Source organism: Convolutriloba macropyga, chromosome 13 (assembly GCF_964194025.1).
Source record: "Convolutriloba macropyga chromosome 13, txConMacr16.3, whole genome shotgun sequence".
In the NCBI taxonomy this organism is placed as follows: domain Eukaryota; kingdom Metazoa; phylum Xenacoelomorpha; order Acoela; family Convolutidae; genus Convolutriloba; species Convolutriloba macropyga.
Genome location: NC_134480.1, coordinates 40,223,272 through 40,246,675, shown reverse-complemented (window position 1 = coordinate 40,246,675; position 23,404 = coordinate 40,223,272). Strand labels below are relative to the sequence as shown.

At 35.1% G+C, this 23,404-nt stretch overlaps 1 protein-coding gene across 1 annotated transcript; it reads right to left on the bottom strand.

Annotated features, from left to right (window-relative positions):
• Positions 1–11,204: 11,204 nt before the first annotated feature.
• On the bottom strand, positions 11,205–12,912 carry LOC142351435 (short-chain dehydrogenase/reductase family 16C member 6-like). The gene has a single exon (XM_075403441.1). The coding sequence runs from the start codon at positions 12,235–12,237 to the stop codon at positions 11,293–11,295; it is 945 nt and encodes a 314-aa protein (XP_075259556.1). The 5' UTR covers positions 12,238–12,912; the 3' UTR covers positions 11,205–11,292.
• Positions 12,913–23,404: the final 10,492 nt, after the last annotated feature.

Sequence of the window (23,404 nt, the reverse complement as noted above, 5' to 3'; positions counted from 1 at the left end):
CTGCTTATAATGCTACCCATTTACAACAACTGGTCTTAAGATCTCAAACTTGGTCATCTCTTTTAACCCGTTCTCACGTTCTTTCCTGTTCCTTAAGGCTTCATTTCTATAGTCAAGTATACGTTGAACAAGTAGAGATTCTTGTCAAGCTACGTCAAGCTTATCTTAAGCAAAATTTGATGATAAAAATTGTTCAACACCGGCCCAATAATAGGTTTTAGATAGACAAAATAGTCATTTCATTTGGCTGAAAAGATCACAGACGGTCAAAAGTTGCGGTTAAAAATGCTCAAAGGAGTCTGTCTGTCTATTCTGTTAGGGCATCTATGCAGGTGCAACTAGTGTGAAAATGGACCAGTGCTGGGTTCGAACCAGCATATCGTACTTGCAAGCCTAGTGTGCTACCCATTTACACCGACTGCTTGTAAGTTCTTGAACTCTGGAGTCTCTTATAACCCGTTCTCACTTCCTTTTTTGTTCATTAAGGTTTCATTTCTCTAGCCAAGTATACGTTGAACAAGCAGAGCTTCTTGTCAAGCTACGTCAATCATATCTTATGCACAGTTTACACTAGGTGGTTCTCTCTCAACCTTCTAACACTACACCTTAATTTGCGAAATTATCTGTTTCACAGTTTCTAACTATCCTGTCTCTCTTTTACGGTTAAGCTCAGAGACTAGGGTCTGGGACTATAACCTGTTAGGGGGTCTATGCAGGTGCAACTACTCTGAAAATGAACCAGTACTGGACTCGAGTCAGCATCTCTTATTGGCGAGCCTAGTGTGCTGCCCATTTACACCAACTGGTCTTATGCCCTCGAACATGGGCATCTCTTTTAACCCGTTCTCACGTTCTTTCTTGCTCCTCAAGGCTTCATTTCTCTAGTCAAGTTAACGTTGAACAAGTAGAGCTTCTTGTCAAGCTACGTCAAGCTAATATGTACAATTTATTATAGGTTATTCTCTGTCAATCTTCTAACGTATTCTTAGTGCCAAAACGAGTCAAAAAATTTTAAAATGGTGAGAAAATGATCAATTATTTAGTTTAAAACTAATCAAAGACGACCAATTCTTTTATAAAGAAATTCAAAGACGGTCGAATTTATTATTAAAGAAAGATCAGAGACGCTCAATATTTATCTTACAAGATCCTCAATGACGGTCTTATGGTTAAAATGTCCAAAACGGCCCATTCTTATCTGTAAGAAAGACATTCTCCTAATTTACTGGTCGGAAACATTTATTTCTTATGTTTAGAAAGCTGTCAAAAATGGTAATGCTCGTAATAAAAAACATTAGGGCTCTGATCATATTCCTCTGAAATTACAGTTTAAATAAGAATGTCCCTATGAAAAAATCATAAGTGCTATGTGCGTTTTTCGAACATAATTACTGTGATAGACTTTTCCTAGTGTTTTTTAGAGGAAACTAGAGCACTTTTTCTGGTGTTTCCAGACCGTGTAATTTTGAACGCAGGACACCCCCCTTGTGCGTTCATTTCGGTCTGGACCTACCGACTTTCGGTCTGTGACCTCAACCTGCGAAGTCTAATGTAGTGAAGTATTTTGCTGTTTAGTGATAAAGAAAAAGAACGAGTATTCAAGACGTTAGATGGCGAAGACGTAACTCAATACATTGGCCAGATTGGAACGAACGACAAAACGAGGAACTTTGTACATTTCAGAATGTTTAACGGTGGCCAAACGATTAGGTATTATTCACGCGGGAATTTTGTGTCTCTTAGGTTTGCATGCAGTAGACCATACATACCTCCACTGTAAATAGAGAAAGGATGTTGCAGTTCTTTTTCAATGCCGTTCAAGGGTCTGGTGCAATCTTAGTTACTCATGTTAGTACTTACCGGATCTTACTGTTATAGTAAAACAATACTGATTAATCGCATACCAATTGTAACAAGATGAATCAGTGCTGTTTCACAGTATTCTAAGGGATTCAGTTTTTATAGTTTTGGCAGAATAAACCCAGTGTACATATTTTTAATGTATTTAGTTTGTAATTACTGTTTTAGAAATTCATATCTGTTTATAGTACAGCGTAATTACAATCTGGGCAATGTCTCATTAAAAATCTAACATTAATACTGATTCAAAGTTATGAGCTTGTCTCTTTTGCTATTAATGAAAATGCATATTCACAGTTGGGTAACTTTAAACCAACAAAGTGAGTAGTAGTCAAAAGCCCATATTGACTTTCCACAATGACCAACACTGACTCTATCGAATATTTCTTTTTTGTTCCGACCCCCTTTAGTGGGGGAGGGAGGAACTATATACTCAACTGTTTTTTTTTGTACAGATGATTTTGGCCGATCGATATATTCATCATAGAGAGTTGTGAGTGGTATCGTTAAAAAACTCGTACCACCTAGAATATGGAATCAAAAAGACTTTTTCGAAATTCGTTTCTACAGGGAGTTATCGAGGTTTTTTATTCACATTTTCAGCAATTTTTGCTTGAAATTTGGCACAATTTCGCTAACATAAATTAAAGTGAGTTAAAATTTTTAACAGTAGAGTGTTATTGTTACCATTAGAGATAAAATTTTGTTGCCGAATTGTTTGAAGTTTTTTTGGCTAAAGTTTTGGACAAAATTTTCAAAATTTGGACTTTTTTCATCAAAAATGGCAAAAAACTTGCTTTTTTGGTCCGCTTTGTTAATGTTTGCCAGACGCACTGACCTAGAAACTTTGACACAGACTCCTAATCTGCAAAGGAGCGCTAGTTGAAATCAAGCGCCCTATGAAAGTCTTCTGGAATTAATATTTTGCCGTTGCAAATTAATTTTTTGCCGTTCTGGAATTAAAATTTTGCCGCGATAATTATGCAAAATGAATAGTTATCTTCTTTTTAAATTTTGAAGAATTTCACTGAACAATTGGTCTAATTCCCAAACAATTGAAACGCTGGGACAGTCTGTTGGGAGCTTGGAAAAATCAGGGATATAATTGATATTATTATGGATTCGTACAATCAGAAATTTTTTTAAATTTTTATTTTGGTGCTGCCTTTTTTCAAAATATTTCGATTTTTTAAAAACTGACAAAATTTTCTGTTCACTGCTCCATTAATGACAGCTCCCATTTAAATAAGTATGAGGCCAAATGTAGATTTTGTTTGTTTTCCTAGAACCTAATGGTTTTTTGGCTTTCAAAAAATTTTTAGTAAATTTCAGATGAATTCTTGAGTTTTACCTTCAACTGTTATTCTTTTGGCAGTCTGTATATTAAATCTGACCATTGAAAGATCTGAACGGATTTTTTATGAGCGCTAAGTAAACTTGTACTATGCATTCGGTTGTTACCTAATGTCTCATATATCATTGAAAGCATTTGCGTTAACGAAATTTCAGTGATTTTTTGAACTTGTCAATTTTTTATACTGTTTTAGGCAATTTTTTTGCTTGTTCTCAGTAGATACAAGTCATTAATATAAGATACAAACTAATCTTTGGGGCGAATTTTTTAAAAAAAATAACGGCCTTTTGATTTTGGTACTACGAGTTTTCATACATTTTTTTTTATTTTTGCGCTTAATTGCCCATTTTTGTGGCTCTGTTTGTCTCTTTGATAATTTGTCACATTACGTGTCAATCTAATCGAAAGAACAGTAGAAATTTTGTTATCGAACATAATTATTGTCTTCGTATTTTATGGCTTTAAGGGCTGTTCTCCTGGACACCCGTCTGCAGAATTTCGTTTTTTGCCCGGTATTTATTGCTAATTTTTGTTCTCGAATGCCAAATATTGGGTTATGAAAAGTCTTAAAGGGCAAATATTGATATGTTAAATAAGTTTATAAGTGATATTGGTATACAGATAAGGGATTCATTGGCCTTCAAATTAAACTTCTCAGAGAAATAAAAGTATGTTTCAACTTATCCCTTTTGTTCTGGTTTTCCTCTTTTTTCTTCTTTTTTTTTCAATTTTATATTGTCTTTGTTACTTAATTTCATTATTGAGGGGTCTCGTTAGTTCTTGTGTTGAACCAAACAATAATTTCTCTGTTGGTTCTCGTTTGTCTGATGTATTTAGGGCTTAGATCATTTGTTTCAGAAAGTTTTGTGAGTTTTAGATACTTTTTCAATTTTTGTGGTTCTTTTTGCTGCCATTTTGAGAAAGTTGCGTAAGAGAAAATTTTTTTGATGTTAAAAGGAGACACATGTGAAGATTTATTTATCTCTCATATTTTATAAATTTAATGGCTTCATCACTGTGGTTTGGTATTGTTGTTTGTGAAAATTTTTTTGTTCAGATTGTAATTAATGTTATTTCAAAGTCTTAAAGTTTAGTCTCACTGATAACAGGCTCAAATAAATTTCCAAGTAGTAGAAAGATAAACTGTCTACTCTTTCAGTCGAAAGCTTATGTTGGCTATAATTTTTTTTAATGTTTTATTTTTAAAAAAGACACTTGATTTCTCAGATTTGCGAACCTTAATTCTGTTAACTTGTAGATTAGCATCTCTTTAGACAAGTCACATGACTTATCTATTGAATTTCAATTTGCTCTTTATTCCAGTTTTATATTCCACAAATGGTCTTTGTTCTTGGTAAAACCATTTTTCATAAACTATTCGTGATTTTTGTTTAGTGTCGCCATTTTGGTTGGTTTTTGTTTTGTTTTCAGGGTATCCCAATAATGGGCGTCATTTAAATCACAAAATTTGTCATTTGAAAAAACCATTCTTAATTTTGAATTAGCTGGGACATCGTTTTCATGTAAATTTTTTCGTGCAACTTTTTCCTTTCTGCCTGTATTTGTCGTCCTTTTTGTAGTCGTATGACATATTCTAGATAATGAAGAGTCTTACTCGTTCTCTATAGAGGTATAAAAGAATCTCTCAGTGATTTCATTTGATGCTTAATTTGTTTGAAATTATTTTTTTTCAAAAAAAAGCAATGTTATATGAAAATTTGCCCTTTCGCTCATTTCTTGTCGACTTGTTACCAACTCGCGTTCAGCAAAAATTCCGTCTTTTTTTCTAATTGAATACGGGTTAATTTTCTTAGTACAAGTTTTGTCTGATGCCATTTTGATTTGGTTATTAATGGTTTTCAAAAAATGGACAACAAGTTTTGGTCGTTATTAATATTTGTAACTATTTGATTTTTATCGGCGTCTTTTCCGGTAGTTATATTATGGTAGTCACAGGACTCATTGACTCCCTAAGGTAGATTGATTTTTTCAACGACTAGTTTGTTCATTGATATGTTGATATCTTTTTGTTATCTCTTCCTCATTTGGTAGACAATTAAGTGAAAAACGTAGATGAGGGGGATCTGAACCTAATGTGCGAACGCACATTACCGAACCTCCCTGTCTTGTTCTGTTTTTAATTGATTTTATTGCAAGCAGTTTGCTGTGCATAATCCTTTTCTGCATCATTCGTGTTGTACTTTGATAATAATCATCGTTGTAAACGTCAATATTCTTTCCAGTACAAGTTTCAAGTCTTGATCAGTACTTCTCCCGAGATGAGGAGCCAGAGGGAAACAGATATATCCAGCCCATCGCATACGGAAAATGTTTATGTCCAGACCGTCCAGGACAGAAAAATCGCTTGTCCAGACGTTCGCGCGTCACCAGTTTTTGTGCGTTCCTGGACAGGCTTTCCTGCATTCACCAGACTTTTGTGTTTTTACCAGAACAAACTTTGTGCGTTCACGTACAAAAATTTGTTTGTTTATGTCAAAGCTTTTGTGCGTTAGTTTTCACGCAATCACACAATTTTTGTACATACAACATACTTCATGCGTTCATTTTTAGACTTTCATCCGTTAACTAGTGTTTCGTGCATTCATGTTCAGACTTTCGTGCGTTCACCAGGCTTTCGCGCTTTCTCCAGACTTTGTGCTTTTACCAGAACAGATTTAATGCGATAACGTTCTAAATTTTGTGCAAAAATGTCTAAGGTTTTTTGCGTTATCCAGACTTTCGCAAAAAAAGATCAACAAGAATTTCTACATACAACAGGTTTCATGCATCAGGTTAAAACATTTGTCATGCGCTCAAACAACAGACATTTTCAGACATTCGTGCGTTCGTTCATGTCCACAATTTTGTGTTTTCAAAGTAACACACATCTTCAATAACTACGCATAACTTATATATTTGATTAAGTGCAATTCTTTTCAAATTCGACAATTTGTTATTTTCTCTAGTTTAAGTTAGTTTCTGCTTTCTACGTTGAATGCTGCCGCTTGAGTGCGTACTCTGCTGTAAGAGTGCTATAAATAATCTTATAAGTATCGTTTTTTTAATACCAATGCAGAAAAAAATTAGTTTGTCCATGTCTAGACTTATGTGCTTTCATGCCCAGACATTCACTTGTTCATATCTAGACTTTATGCGTCCATGGTCATGCTTTCTCGATGTTCCCAGATCGTGTAATTTCAAACGCATGACACCTACATTGTACGCTCATCTTCAAAATGCACTCATTTGACTTCCTCTGAGACCTCCTCCTGGGCTTCAGCAAAAAAACACGTCTGGGGTCGGCTCATCAGTGGTGATCACGTAATATTTAAATTTTTAGGACTTTATTCAAGACGTAACAAGACTAAACGGTGACAGTGTTCTGATACACTACTGATCCAAGACTTGCATTTAGATTGATTCAATACAGATTAAGACTTGACGTTTAGTCCAGGCTATCAATAAAATCTTTAAAACAATGCGCGATTGTTCTTTTAATAGATAATTTAATTAAAAATGCTTTTTTTTTTCCTGAAATATGATTTGAACTGAAAACTTGAGGGATTCATCGGAAAAACCCATGCGTTTAAATACGATTTGCCAGCATTGAATAGATGAGCTGAATGAAACTTAAATGGTCGCTTTATTCTCGGAATACACAAGCATAAAATGGATCAAGTTTATCTTCAATGTGACAGCAATTACCACAGAAACCAATCCAAAAATGAGTTACTAGGTAAATATACAAGTGGCGGTCAATTAGGCCGAAGTTCAGAAAGCCAAAATTATTTGTCATAGCCGTATTTAAAAATATCCCTACTTTGCGGCCGTCGCTGCTTCGCGGCGATAATCGCTCAGCATTTCCAGATTACATCTCAGAGGCATACCCGGAGTCGGGATCATTTAAAATTCAGCGTTGAATCAGGAAAAAAACATGCTTTATTTTTATGATGACAGTATCAAGATCATGGCAATTTATGCCATGAAAAGGTTAACTTTCAGCAATCATTTATGCAGTTGATATGTACATGATGACTTTTATTCATGCGCATGTTAATTAACATCCTGTTTTCAATATGTGCATACATGTAATTAAGTCTGCCTTTAAGCTACTCAGAATGCGTAACACCCACGCTAATCGTTATTTGAAGGACGCCGCCACTCTTTGATCTCATTCTAGCGCGCTGCAATTAAATGCCTCTCTGCAAAATGCGCTCTGCTAGTTATGCCTCTCTGCAAATAATGCAAATAATGCATCCACCAGATCTCTGACAAATCCTTAATTTTGTTTCATTGGTGCTCTGGGAAAACATTATAAATTGCAACTGCTATAACTTGATTGCAACGGCTAACAATTTACTGCTTTTGAAAGATTACATAAATATTACATAATTTTTGACTTACCTGAATTTTGGCGCACTCTTTCAAAAAAAAAAAAATTCACAGTATTTCCGTATTAGAATTACGTAATTTTCGGACTAACGTTAGTTTCACTTAGGTACATCAAATGCAAAGTGACTATATTTATACATTTTTTGGAGTTGCATCTAAACAACTGACGTTTTTGGCAAGAACACTTCCATATTTGCATTCAAAATTAGCTAAAGGTTCATCTTATAATATATTACTTATATATCCTATTTATCCTACATCGATATATTAGATATAATATATTCTTCTTAAATATTCTTTATATTTTTCTGATTGGGATAGATTTGGAGGAATTTCTGTTATCAATTTTTGTCCATTGTAATCTGAACAATATCAATACTCTTTTGGAAAGTAGAATTTAGATGGGTGTAAGCAAAGTTGAAATTTTTGAAGAATTTTCAATAATTACCGTGTAATTTAGATTATACTACTTTTCTTTTGCTATTGACCAAAAGAAAATCTATGATTTCGGTAAAAAATTTTTTTTTGAATAAAAATCTTCCTCGTGCCTCTTTAGCTTATCACCGAGTTTTCCTATGCGTATTTTATGGTATACATTTTAGTATGATTAATTGCTGTTTTTAGATTTGAATGTCTTCAGATTTGAATAATGTCATAATGTCTTCAGATTTGAATGCATTTGCAATTCTAAATGTCCTTTTGAGTGAAGCAAAAATCTGGCTTCACCCACGAGCTTAGTTTATAATTTGTTTAGTAGATTATGAGATTTTTCCCACAAGTTTGCTTATCACTTTATAATGTTATAATGAACTTTTATCTTGCAAGAGCTCTTATTAATTCTCGGTAATCATGTTTTGATCAGACATGATTCTGCTCTAAACATACATTGGTCATAAATGGTTCCTCAGTATTCATAATAGGGTAATAATTGTCCCAACTTTTTACGATATCCTGGTTGTCATACAAAGATTATATATGATCTCCTTGTGATAATGCAGAATCAATGATGATTCCCTAGCAGTCTTCCAAAGAGCGTTGAAAAAACAGAAGATGATCCGTATGACATTACAAATGACCGTTGTATTTGAAAGAAATGGCAACTGCTAAGAAATGGCAACTCGGATTTCAGATGAAATCTAGAGGCTCACGGCGACCTCTTACGCTCTGGGTAGTCTATTTGTAGGCAAATCATAGTGTACTTAAAGTGCCTAGACTGCCAGAAATTCAGTTAGGTCTGATCAGGGGCCTTTCAAGCAAAAATGCGTCTGATCAGATTTTAATTTTTGGGGTAGTTGAGCCTGAGCAATGAGTTGAGCCTAGGCAAAAAACAATATGTATGTCTTTTCACCTGTCTTGTCACTAGAGCTGTGCATCTGGAGGTTTGTCAGACATTGGACATAGATAGTTGTCTACTAGCCATTAGAAGATTTGTTTCGCGACGAGGATATCCTGAGTTAATTATCTCTGACAATGGATCGAACTTCACATCAGCGGAAAAAACGTTGAATCTGAGCAAAATCAGTGTTGGCAACAACTAAATCACGTCCCAGTTACAGCAGCAAAATATTACATGGAAACTAAATCCACCTCTAGCCCCTCACTTCGGCGGGATATGGGAAAATCTAATTCAGTCTGCCAAACGCACTTTGGTCATAATTTTAGGCAGCCAACAATTGACAGCCGAAATTTTTTAGACAGTTGTAGCCGAGACTGAAGAACTTCTCAACTCCCGGCCAATTACATATGTCTCCTCAGACACAAACGACGAAGAAGCACTAACACCTAATCATTTTTTATTAAGACGCCCGTACAGCCCTTTAGCACCGTTGACATCAACCAGCCAAACAATTAGTAAAAAGGAGTTCTCTTACACACAAACATTACTGGATCATTTTTGGAAACGTTTGCAAAAAAGAGTACGCATCAGGTCTTATCAGCCGACCAAAATGGAGAACAGAATCAGAGCAATTGAAAGAAGGTGATGTATTCTGGTTAATGCATGAGTTCACTCCGAGAGGTATTTGGCCTATGGGTCGAATTGCGAAATGCCACAATGGATTGGACGGACGAGCACGATCATTCGAAATCAAGACATCAACTGGAGTGCTGAACAGACCAGCAGTCAAATTAGCTAAAGTTTTACACAATAATTGAAAACCATTAGATTTTAAATTTCAAACGACATATTGGTTTTATATTTTGATAATCATCGTATCCAAAGTTAGCGTATCAAATATTCAACTCTACACAAGCTCAAACAATCGATGATACATGAAGAAGTCAACACCGCTGTAAAACTGCAAAACGAGAAGAGAATTTTAACTTCCCTAAGTCGTTAACTTCCCTAAAACTACGCGGAATCCAGCTCAAAGTGTTTCTTTGCCCTCACCGTTACCAGTCATCATCAAGTGTATGTTATTATTGCCCTTATTTGCCAGTTCGACAAAAGCTAACGTATACGGAATCCAACCCACATAATTTTGTCAACAGCCTTCAGATCGACGGAATATGCACCTTCACATCAACAGAGTTTACAGTATATGCTGCCAACAATCTTCGATTAAACTTCAACTTTCACAGCCCCCATGAAGCCTAATTACTACTTTCACATATTCTTGTCATTCAACAACACAATATTCCAACCACCACGCATCAAATTAAAACGTCGATGCAAACGTATGATCACCAACTTTCACCGACATATAGCCGGTGTATATGTGTCGCCCCGGAAGAGTGTACAACAATTTTACACATATACACACAGAGATCCAAAAACGCCCTCAATTATGACAACAGATCATCTTAACAGCTTCGACATTACAAAACAATGTTGAAATTACATATCAGCAAAAGAATCATGTCAACTTGATTGTCGAAATCTTAAATTGTAAAATACCACAAGAGTATCCAGTTTTACCCTCATGCACGCGGCCCGGAGTGTTCAAGGACAAGCTTGATTTCCTTAATTTATTTTGATTGATTGATGACTTCTGATTTGTTTCGATTTGAATAATTTGCGGGTTTTATGTTTTACCCACGTGTGCAACCTAGCAATTCATTGTAATCTGGAAATCTCTTTTGAATAAGTAGTAAACATCCTTCTAACAATTTATTTCTCACTTGATTTTGGAACACCTACCAAAACAACTCCGAATGGTTATCTTGCAAGATATGACATGAGAACCATCCCGTCTAGCCCCGGGCTTAACATTTCATCCATTGTATAAAATTTCATCCAGTGCTCATCACTAAAGCAACTTTTTGATTATCAAATTTTTCCAAAATATCCCAAGTGTTTCACATTTTCTCTCGACAAAATTACCGCACCCACTATGGTAAATTAAGGTTTTTTGGCGCAGGGGCGTGGCTATTCGTTGTAGGACCAATAAGCGGGGCAGGGGTTGGGTTTATAATGTCAAAGAGCCCCAATTATCAATGCAAAATTACGAATCAGTTTGCCCATATTGATTCATAAAATAAATAGTTAGTCAACGAGTTTGGTTATTGCGGGAAAGGCCTAAATTTCGTCTACATCTACAGTGTATACCTGTTTCCACGCCAGCTATCGTTTATTCTTTATTTTACTGAGAAAACAATATTACAGGGAAAAATGTTTTTCACTCTTTCACTACTTGGAAAATTGCATAGAATATAATTGTAAAAAGTGAATAAAGAATAGAAACCATTTAGTTTTTCTGGCTAGTTTTTGATCGCCCGACAAAGTTAGCAAAGACCTCATTAACACCAAGTATTTCCACAGTTTTAGCCCAAGCATTCCAGGGCACTAGATATTTAGCAGCTGCAATTGCGCCCCCCAATTTCGGAACTATCACCTGTTTTTCATTCGTTAAAATTGCGCGAACAATTCTGGACGCCACATACTCAGGTTCCATAATTGGAAATAAGAAATCAATTTGGTTTTTCGCGACTCCGGCAAACATTCCAGTTTTTATCAAGTACGGACAGATCAAAGTTGCATGAATTGAGTCCTCTAAGCCTAGACATCGCAATTCGAATGCGAGTGATTCGTGGAACCCTATCGCTGCGAATTTGCTCGCGCAATAATCCGAAATCCTCGGCAACCCGCCGAAACCTGCCACACTTGCAATTGTGACCACGTGACCAAATCCCTGGCTTTTCATTCCGGGCAAAAACGCTTTTGTGGTCCAAAAATGGGAAATGGCGTTAACTTCAAAAGTTTTTATAACTCCCTCATCGTCTTTTTCGGTTATTAAACTATTTGAAGTTACAATTCCCGCGTTGTTTATTAAAATATCGACCGTTCTTTCTGTTTTTTCAGCTTGAGCGTAAACTTCGTGACGATTTGTGATGTCAACAACCGCAAATGTGAAAATATCCTCTTCTAAATTTTGTTCACGCGCGGCTTTGTTCACGAGTTCTTCAGTTTTGCGCAAACCTGTTTCATTTATATCCCAACCAATCACAAACGCCCCTTTTTGGGCAAACTTGACAGACATAAGTTGACCAATGCCGCTTCCGGCGCCAGTAATGAGGACAGTTTGACCTCTAACCGATTTCTCTTTTCGAGGAAAAATGAGATAAAAAAGTGAACACAAGTATTCAAATATAAGATGTAAAATAATGCTGATTAATTCTAATATAACTGCCATTTTTTCATAGTAGTCTATGGGGACTTGATTTTTATGATACGTACTTACTTTTTAACAATAAATAAATAACTCATTTATTGAAGTCAGTTTCTGAAAAGATAATTTGTTCGTTGCAAAATTGAATTCGAGCAAAAAATATGTTTATATTTAATTGAGGTTTATTCGGTGTTATGAAAAATAGTCCAAAATTCCGGAAGGTAAATTCATAAAACATTAATACAATTTTTAACTAAAGAAAAATATGATTTATGGTGTGGTTATTATTTATGATGTTAACAACCAGGACAACAGAATAAGCACCGTTTTACTACTAAAAGTTATAAATTACAACAGCTTAATTGAAACAACTTTGCACACGTTATTTTGTAAGAACTAATCTTTACATATTCTTATAATATTGTAGTAAATTAAACAGAAGATTACGACAAATAGATATAACAAAGAAATGTCAATGAAAGTCAAGATCAAATAATATAGAATTGTATTATGGTAATAGTAGTTTGAGATAGTAGCAAAATGTTACGAAACATTGTAATGTCGAATACTTGATGATAAATTGATTGAAATGTGCGGTTATTTGATGGTTTTGATGTTTCTGAAATCTCAAGTGCTCACAATTCTACTTATAATGTTAGTATTTTCTCGACAGAAAGCGAACATCTATGTATGTATGTATGCACATTTGCGCAAAATCAATGACGAAACGTAATTATTTTCATGTACACCAATATTTTTTCATTTAAAAAAGTGGGTAAGGGAAAAGCCCCGTGAATACAAAGCGTTGAAAAGAGAAGTTACAATTAGCATGCCGGCGTTCAATCAAATTTGAGTTCTTTGAAGGCGAATAACAACAAATAAAAAAAGACGCCACTTTTATGCGTGTTTGTGAATTTTATCTCGAGCTAAAAACATAGGCGTTAAAACAGGACTTAAAAATGGCAGAAAAGAATTTTAAAATTTTGACCGGCAAGAAAAAACAGCACAAATGCACTTTTATTTAAAGAGCGTTGATTTAAAATAGAGCTGAATATAGGCACTTATTAACAGCATTTTTTGACAGCCGATACTGCAAAACTATATGGGGATAACTTAGAATAAGAATCTATCGTAGTGATCTCCCAGAGTGATATTGATTTTGTCTCGATGTAAACCTACGTAATTGAGACGTTTTTTTCTATTGACCTGTGGAGGTAATTTATAATTATTATCATTATTACTATTATTATTATTATTATTATTATTATTATTATTATTATTATTATTATTATTATTATTATTATTATTATTATTATTATTATTATTATTAATATTATTATTATTATTATTATTATTATTTTTTATTACTATTATTATTATTATTTTTATTATTATTAGTATTATTATTATTATTATTATTATTATTATTATTATTATTATTATTATTTTTATTATTATTATTATTATTATTATTATTATTATTATTAGAAATATTATGATTAGTATTATTATTATTACTATTATTTATTGTTATTATTATTATTATATTATTATTATTATTATTATTATTATTATTATTATTATTATTATTGTTATTATTATTATTATTATTGTTGTTGTTATTATTGTGGTTGCGGATGTATGAAACCAAGTAAAACACCTACTATTATAAACACTGTTAAACTATATTACTAGTATTATCATTCCATATGGAATGCAGTATCGTTGTGTTAGAACTTTGTTACACCGTTGCCACAAACTTACTTGCTCATGAACTTAATCTCTTCGTTGTATACAAACTGTGAATCTTTATGGACAGGTGTTGTTTGTCACATAAGCTTATACCAACGTTGAGAGAAAAAAGCAAACAGCTTTTTGCCAAATTGAACATGGCGTAGTCAGCATTAACACGTTCACCATTAGGCCTAGCCCTATTTTGGGAAAAAGGAGCACAACCCACAACAACATGGGAAAAATGGATAACAACAACAAAACTAGCCATTTCGGCAAAAAAGAACATTCAGGTAGAAAAATTACTGAGACCAAAACCAACCGCAGAAGAGTTAGATTACCCAAAAGAACCAATCTACGAACCAGCGCTTCCTGACGAAACAACAGCAGAAAAGAGAGAGCAGAGAAACATTAAAAGAAAAGTAGATTGGGAAAATCAATGTCAAGTAGTAGAGGACCAAGGTCCAATGATAGACAATAAAAAATGGGACGAAGTCGATAACAAAGTAAAAAGCCTAATCTGTCTCTCACTCGGAACATAAGGAACAAACATATTTCATCAACGCAATTCACACACAGAACTATCCAAATGTAAAACAGATGCACTAGTATACAACTACAGGACACATTTAAAGAAATCAGAAACAAAACATTTGACAGATTCCAATTTTTCAGATGCATACAGAACCCAGGCGAATCACTAGAACAATTCCACTCAAGAATAAAGTAAAAAGCAGCACTATGCAACTGGGAAGACCTAGAAGACAGCTTGGTCAAAATTATTTTTCTACAGGGAATGTCGAACCTGCAGAACCAAATGGATCTACTCTCAGGAGATAGAGACCTGTAGAAACATTACATTAGGCAATCACAAGAGAAAGAGGACAAGAAAATCAGCAACGGATAAGCAACACTCACGCACAAAGTCCAAGTGGATCCGGGATAAACCTAATACAAAGACAAAGACAATAAATACAGAAGAAGCATACTCCCCACACCATCAAATAGCAACAAGATTCCAAATTGCTGGAAATGTGGGTACAAATTCATCAAAGGACACCTCGACAATTGCCCAGCAAAAAATCAATATGTAACATCTTTAAAAAAGTAGGACACTACGTCAAAGTTTGCAGATCCGAAATGCCACCAAGAAGATCAGAAATACAAAATACACAAAGGAACAACCAAACATACGACAACAAAAGCCAACATTAAAACAGTACACAACAACAAACAAACACAAGACGAGTTCGTAAAATACAATCAATTCCTGACAATGAGTCAATCCAAGAAGAGGAAGAAGAAGAGACAGAAACAATCGACCCCGAGAGCACATGTTACATCAGAGAAATGATGGAAGACTGGAGTTCCAAAAATTTTATCCAATCACTAAATTTCACTACAGTAACCTAAAAAGACTTTGACAAAAACCAACAAGGAGAATTCTGGATACAAACAAAAAGTAAAGAAGAGGACATCAACTGGTTAGTAGACACAGGCAGCCCACAACCATTCATCTCAAGGCGCACTGCAAAATACCTAATAACGAAATTAGGCTACAAAATCGTCAAACAGGATAAGAACATCGGAGAGTTCAGATGCCTCAACAATAACAAAATAAAAGTGGAATACTCAATCCTACTGGATCTAGTAACGGGCAACACAACGGCACACAACAGCCAAGTCCTTGTTGTCCCGCAAAACACAGTGAACCTACTAGGCAGGGACACCCGGTGAGAAAATACATAACATACAACCAATACAAAACAACATTGCGAAATGGATATTGGAAAAATACCCCCACTTATGCACCAGAATTGGAAAATCAAAAAACCACATAGCAAAATCCACATTCCATAATTCATTCCACCCCACACAGCACAAAGGAAGACGAGTTCCACTCCATCTAATAGACAAATCAGATAGAGAATTAAATAAACTCACAGAAGGTAAACAAAAAATTAAATTAGACAAATGCTCTGACGAATATTTTATTAGTCCAGTAGTAATCACAGTAAAACACGACAAATCCATAAAAATAGCACTAGATTAAAAAAAAACTAAATGACGCTATTCACAAAAACAAATACCAGATGCAAAGTATAGACCACCTGATGGATACGATAGCATGTAAGATCAACGAACTTAAACAAAAAACAGGAACAATATAATTCTCAAAAATAGACTTAAAATACGCATATAGCCAAGTCCCCTTACACGAAGAAACACAAAAACATTGCAACTTCAACATATTGGGAGGAAACGCTACAGGAACGTACAGAGATCATAAACGGCTTTTATGGACAAACAGATATGCCAGCAACATTCCAAAAAATATTGGACTTTAACTAGCAAACATCAGTTCAGCACTCGTCTTTTTAGACGATATAATAGTAATAACTAAAGGAACACTTACAAACCATAAAAAATGAACTAGACAAAGTACCCGCCCGGTTAGACAAAGAAAACTTGGCGATAAGCCTACATAAATGCAAATTTGCGGTCACAGAAATAACATGCTTGGGATAAAAAATAAATCCAGATGGAATAATACCAACGGAACAAAAAACCGAAGCCATCATAAAAATGGACCCACCAAAAACCCTAAAGCAACTCAGATCGCTAATGGGTAGCATACACCGCTTACAAAAATTTATCCCCAACCTATCACAGATATCAGCACCACTCCGACCATTACTTTCACATAAAGAAAAAATAAAAAACAGCAAATTAGATTGGAGTGAAGAACACACAAAATCATTCCATCAAATAAAAAACGCAATCAGACAAATAATAGAAAACAAGCATTTCGACACAAATCGAACAACAAGGGTCCGCGGCGACGCAAGTAAGGAAGGATTAGGAGCCTGCCTTGACCAAAAATACGATAATGGATGACATCCAATCGCATACGCGAGTAGACTTTTAAAAACTAACGAACAAAAATACAACATAAATGAATTAGATATACTATCAACAGTATGTTCACTAAAGCACTTCAAATACTACTTATACGGGTCACGCTTCACACTCCCAACGGATCACCAAGCCCTATTATCAGCACTAAAAGACAATATGGGAAATAAAACATATCAAAGCAGAAAAACAAGATGGGTAGATAGACTTTTACCCTTTAATTTTTCTGTAGAACATATTGCGGGAAAAAACATGGGATTCGCAGACTACTTCAGTAGACATCTAACCTCACCAGCGATACCAATATCAAAAGACGACAAGAATTTCGTCATTAACTTAATCGACTCATTCAAATTTATGCTAAAAAGAGCAGACAAAATTCATCCAATAGGATCGCAGCAAATATACCAGCACAAAATGACGCAATACATACAAGTGAACAAAAACAAACAAAGCAAAACACTTTTAGCCATTTTTGTACACAAAACAGTCGTTCTCTATTAATCCACTTCTCGTAAACGTTCGAACAACAAATTAGAAAAAGATTTCGTAGCCCAAACAAGAAAAACATGTCATCAATAGACCATAGTAACACCCCATCAGACAATCCCCAACATCCAAATTCAATTACGCCCCCCAAAGCCATTGCCATCCGCACCCAAACAGACTGTATATCAAATATTGGACAAGGACTGAAACCACTGAATCCCAGCATTGTGAAAAACCCCTTTGACGAAATTACTCTCGAAAATTCCTCAGATTACTTACTAAACTTGCATAAAGTTTTCGGTGAATCATTTACAGCGGAAGCAATCAAAAACGATACAATCCGCAACAAAATCCGCAGACTTATAGAGCTGCAAGATTGGAACGCAATCAAAAAATTTTCTAAATACTGGTACAGTCTCCGAAAAAATCTTTCAGTAAATCCAAATGGATGCATTCTCAATGATGGCAAAATGTATATCCCTACCCAATTACGGAAAACAGTTATCGACTCAGTACACAAAACCAACCCAGGCCAAGCCGACATGATTTACTTAGCTCAATTAATATGCTATCCGCAAATCCATCGGGACGTAGTAGCGCTAGCGCAAAGATGCAAACAGTGCACAAAGACGGGTAAAAACTTAAAACCCATCATTCCAAAAAACAAGCACACATCACTATCAACACTATCAGAACCAAACGATGAAATCCAAATGGATTTTGCAGGCCCAATAACAAACAACAATAGAGACACATATAAATTATTAACAATAGACAGATATTCCAGGTAACCCCAAGCGAAAACGTATAATAATTGTGACACAGATACACCCATAAGCTACATAATAAAATTCATAAAATTTCACCGAATACCAAGATCATTAACGTGCCACCAAGCACAAGCATTCAAAGCAAAAAACTTTGAAATCTTCTGCAAAAATATAAACATAAGACTAATACTAGCTCCAATGGGAGATCACAGAGGCAGAGGAATGGTCGAAGGACTAATAGAAACCATAAAAAGAAGACTAGCAGCAATAAACGTAGATACGAATTGGTCAAAAGAAACACTAGCAAGCAAAATATCCACATTAATAGAAAACAAAGAACTGATGCCAAGCAGAACCACAAAAATTACACCATTCGAAGCACACTTCGGCAGAAAACCAAACACACAAACAAGCAAAATAGTCATAAACCCTAACAAGAAAAACCTCACATACAATAACATAAAGAAATTCTATTTAGACAAGAAGATTCTCAGACACCCAGTGCTCGACCAACAAGCAATATGGAACTTTTCGGACTCCGAACCAAACCTGGACATACAGTACAATACGCCACAAAACTCAGATGCGGAGTCGGACACAATTCCCCTAGCAAGACAAAGACAGTCCAAACGTAAGCAATTATCACCAATTAGGATAACACCCGATAAATTAAGTATAACATTCGGAGATAAGACCTCCGTACTATTAAATAAAAGAAAACAAGTAGCCAGAAAAACACTAATGAGAAGAGCATCAGAACCAAGGGGAACATTAAAACCACTATGGAATATAATTCCAGATGGAACCAAAACTGATTACACACCAACCACAATATCAATCGACACACATAACAGGGCAAACACACGAATCCGAAAAAGCGATTTAGATATAGCAACAGAAAGATACCAAAAACCTACACAACCACCACAATCACAAAAACACAAACCACGGCTAATACATTTCGTCGCATGTAGGACAGTGCTAGAATACAATAGAAATAGAGAGAAAATACGTAAATTCTGTTTAGAGGAAAAGAAACAGCTCCAGGGGGAAGCACAACTGACAGGAACACAGCATGTTATGGAACAAAATAAACCCGGCACCCCAGAGAGAGCAACCAAAGCACGCGAAGAAGGACCCAACGAGGACAGGCCAGGAACATCTTACATGGAAAGCAACCAGCCACTACAACATCAAGCAGGACCATCAAACAAAAAAACTCACCAGGAACTCCCAAAAACTACGAACTGAACGAAAAAGAAAGGTACTCTCACCATCCAAAAAGACCATTCGACCAAAAAAAATTAAGACGTCAGCATTCGAGCAAAAAGCGAAAGAGGCGCTTTTGCACAGACTAAACTCACACTCGCAAGGAAAAGACTACAGCAACCGGCACAGAAGCAACATCCACTAATCCATATGGATCTGTCATCGCTAACCAGCTCTAAAACAATTGAGATAATAAATCATGCTTCAGACTCGTCAACATCAAGTCCTATGCGTATAGTAACCTCATCATCCCCAAATGACTTCATGACTAAATCCCCAAAAAGAAACATCGACAACGTGGTAGACCGAATCAAAGCGAACAACCAAGCACGGGAGGAACAAACCACAAAGGACACAGCAGAATCTGATAACTCCACAACCACAACACTCATCAACACCAATCCAACCGGAAGACCACCAGCACCACCAAACTGCAGAACATGACTCAACTTCAGACAACGAAAACGAACCACAGACGAAAACGACGGCAACTGACAACACACAAAAAACTCTTGACAACGGCTTCAACACTATCCCAGCAACCAAGACCTCGGAACAAAGCCCAATCTCATCCCTCAATACAGAGGATATGGAGGAACTCAACAGATTGATATTCGATTAATATCAATTTCATAGCAGGGGAAGTGTGGTGGAGGATGTATGAAACCAAGTAGAACACCTACTATTATAAACTCTGTTAAACTATATTACTAGTATTATCATTCCATATGGAATGCAGTATCGTTGTGTTAGAACTTTGTTACACCGTTGCAGTAAATTTACTTAATCATAAACTTAATCTTTTCGTTGTATACAAACTGTGAATCCTTATGGACAGGTGTTGTCTGTCACATAAGCTTATGCTAACGATGCGAGAAAAAAAAGCAAAGTGCTTTTAGCCAAATTGAATAGTGAAAAACAGTCTGAATTGACTCTTCGCAACTGATCTTTTGACCGCTATCGTTTACCATACAACAATTATTAGTATTATTTCTATTATTATATTTATTATTATTAATATTATTATTATTATAACTATTATTATTATTATTACTATTATTATTATTATTATTATTATTATTATTATTATTATTATTATTATTATTATTATTATTATTATTATTATTATTATTATTATTATTTTTATTTTTATTATTATTATTATTATTATTTTTATTATTATTATTATTATTATTATTATTATTATTATTACTATTTTTATTATTATTATAAACGCCACTTTAGTCAGGATGACCGAACTAAATGAACTCAAATATTTGGTATTTTTGGTCTAGCGCGGACGAAATCTTCCGAATGTTCAGTTTGTTCAATATGTTCGGTTTCAAACATAAGAAACCGTCGATATGTTTGGTCTGGATCGTGAGAAGGGTGTGGTATGTTGTGTTTAGCAAGATTCGATATGTTTGGTCTGAAACTTGAGACAGCTTCGTATGTTCAGTTCAGCCAGATTCGTTATGTTCGGCCTGAAACGTGAGAAAGCGTCGGTATGTTTAATTAGAATGATTCGGTATGTTCGGTTAATAGACGTAAGAGATGCCCGTTTTTTTCATTTTCAGATGGAAGAAAATGTTGGTATGTTAAGTTATCCTAGTCGAAAAAATAACGTGCTCGACAGAAATTGTCCATGAAAAGTCTATGCTTGACCAAAATGGGCTAAAGCTCGACCAAAGTGACAATAAAGAATGTCTCAACCAGGTATTGACTTAAAAAAGGAGAACTTGTTGGAGTGAAGATAAGTTTTTAGTCAAATTAATTCTGACGTTATGTTATATTATTATCATCATTCTAATACCTCTACTGTGCGCTAAAAAACCTACTATCAGACTATTAACAGATGGAGCACAACTCGGTACCGATGCTTTCTTACGTTTGAAAAACGATGATACCAATGATTTCTTAAGTTTCAAAAAACGACGATACCGAATCTCCCTTGCGCTTAAAAAATGAGGATACAGAATCTCCCTTGCGTTTAAAAAACTGATGATACCGAATCTGTCTTAAATTTAAGAACTACGCTCCAGAATCAATCTTACGTCTAAAATCGACGTTACCGGATCTTTCTTATGTTAAATATCGAACAAAAATGCTGATGACGACTACAAAATAGTTGGCTAGAAAAAAATGACGATACCGACAATTTGTTATGTTTAAAACCAAAGATTTCGCATATTTCAAAAGGTCTGATAAAATACGTTTTGTTTCAATTCGAATTCTTACTCAAATAGCTGGTCGAATCTTGAAGTTCTTTATAGCAGTTTGAGATCACAAATCAAAAACTTGATGAGCGTAGATTTTCCCGGAAAGCACCGTGACAAAAAATCGTGAAAAAGGTGTAGCCCCTCAATAGAATAGAATCCCCTCAACTTCTGGAACTAAAATTGCTGTCCTTGGAATCGGTCCCACATTAAACGGCGTCTTTAACTTTGACTCGATCTAAAATTGTGTCCTCGACTGGTTGGACCACTAGATTGGTTGGACCACTAGTTGTTTATCATGAAGAGTTTTCCAAATTGCTTGATTTGAGGAGTTGAGGCACAGGATGTAAGCTCCCAGATTAACTTACGGTAGATTTTGTTAGTTTTATCAACCGATCAATTCTCAAGTGTCTATTTCGGAGGATAAAATCAAAATTGTGTGTCATTTATAGTTAAGTTTTTCTCAAATATGACCATAACTTGTAGAAAACAAACATAATTCACTTGAAAATAAAACAATGAAGAAAGCACTAAAATAAGTGATTGTAGTTGGAAAAAAGATAATTAGTACGCAAAAAATCCTTTTATTACTCCATAGATTCCCCTGACCAAAAATTGAAGAAGCATAAAATATTCGCCCAGCTGTTCAGGACCATTTTCTTTCAGCTGTCTTTCATAAAATTATTGATAACGTCAGAAAAAGTTGTCCAGCTTTAAAACAACTGTTTAGAAATTTTCCAAAATTCTTGATTCTGTAAAATTGCGGTAAGCAGATGTTGATTCAATTCAACCCTGACTGGAGATGCTATTGTTAACTTTTCAAAATCAGCGAAAAGGTCCCAGGTTGAGGTACTCGCTCAAAATGATCTATGAAAATACCCATCCAGACTATTTTTGCTTATGAAAATACCCAGGCAGACCAAAAATGCCTATGATCCAGACTTTGCCTCGTTCAAAACTTTGGTGCGTTTATGTGCTCGTTCAAAAACGCTTATGAAAAAACTTGTACAGACAAAAATGCGATATGATACAGACTTTGGCTCGTTCCATTTATGAAAAGACTCAGAAAGACCGAAAAACTTTATGATCCAGACTTTGGATCGTTCAATTTATGAAAAGACTGGAGCTAAGAAATACCGACAAAAATGGCGCACGAAACGTCGGTATTTGTCGGTTTCATCGGTTTTGCATGTATGAAGCGTTGGTTTTTGTCGGTATTGTAGAAATAATCCCAAGTTGAGGAGTCCGCTCAAATTCCGCTCAAAAAATGCAAGAGATGACCGGAATGAGCGGAAATTGACCGGAATGAGCGGAATCGATAAAAAAATACTCCATACCCAGTATACTCCATACCCAGTTTGGATCGATTTGGACAACTCGTCAATCTAACGAAATAGACCTAATTTTGAAAATTAAATAATCGAAATATTTGAAAATTTCCGTATGAAAAAATAACTTTATTCCTAGACAAGCTATAGCAAAAATTCTTTTTGTTTTACACTCTAGGTACCCGTGGTATACTCCATACCCAGTTTGGTTCGATTTGGTCAATTCCTTGACCCGGTGAAAAAGACTTTTTTTTAAATTTAGGTTTTGGAAATATTGTTTTATAGTCATTTATCATTTATCTTTTATAATTTATAGTCATTTAGCGATTTATTATGCTTTGTTTTGTTTGGAAGTAGAGTTTAAGTTTGGTTTTTTACCTAAAGCTCTACTCAAAATCTCCTATAGTTGTTTGTTTGTAACTCCGCCTTAGCCGGTCCCCAGCCCGGTTGAGAGAAGGAGGAGGGGAACACA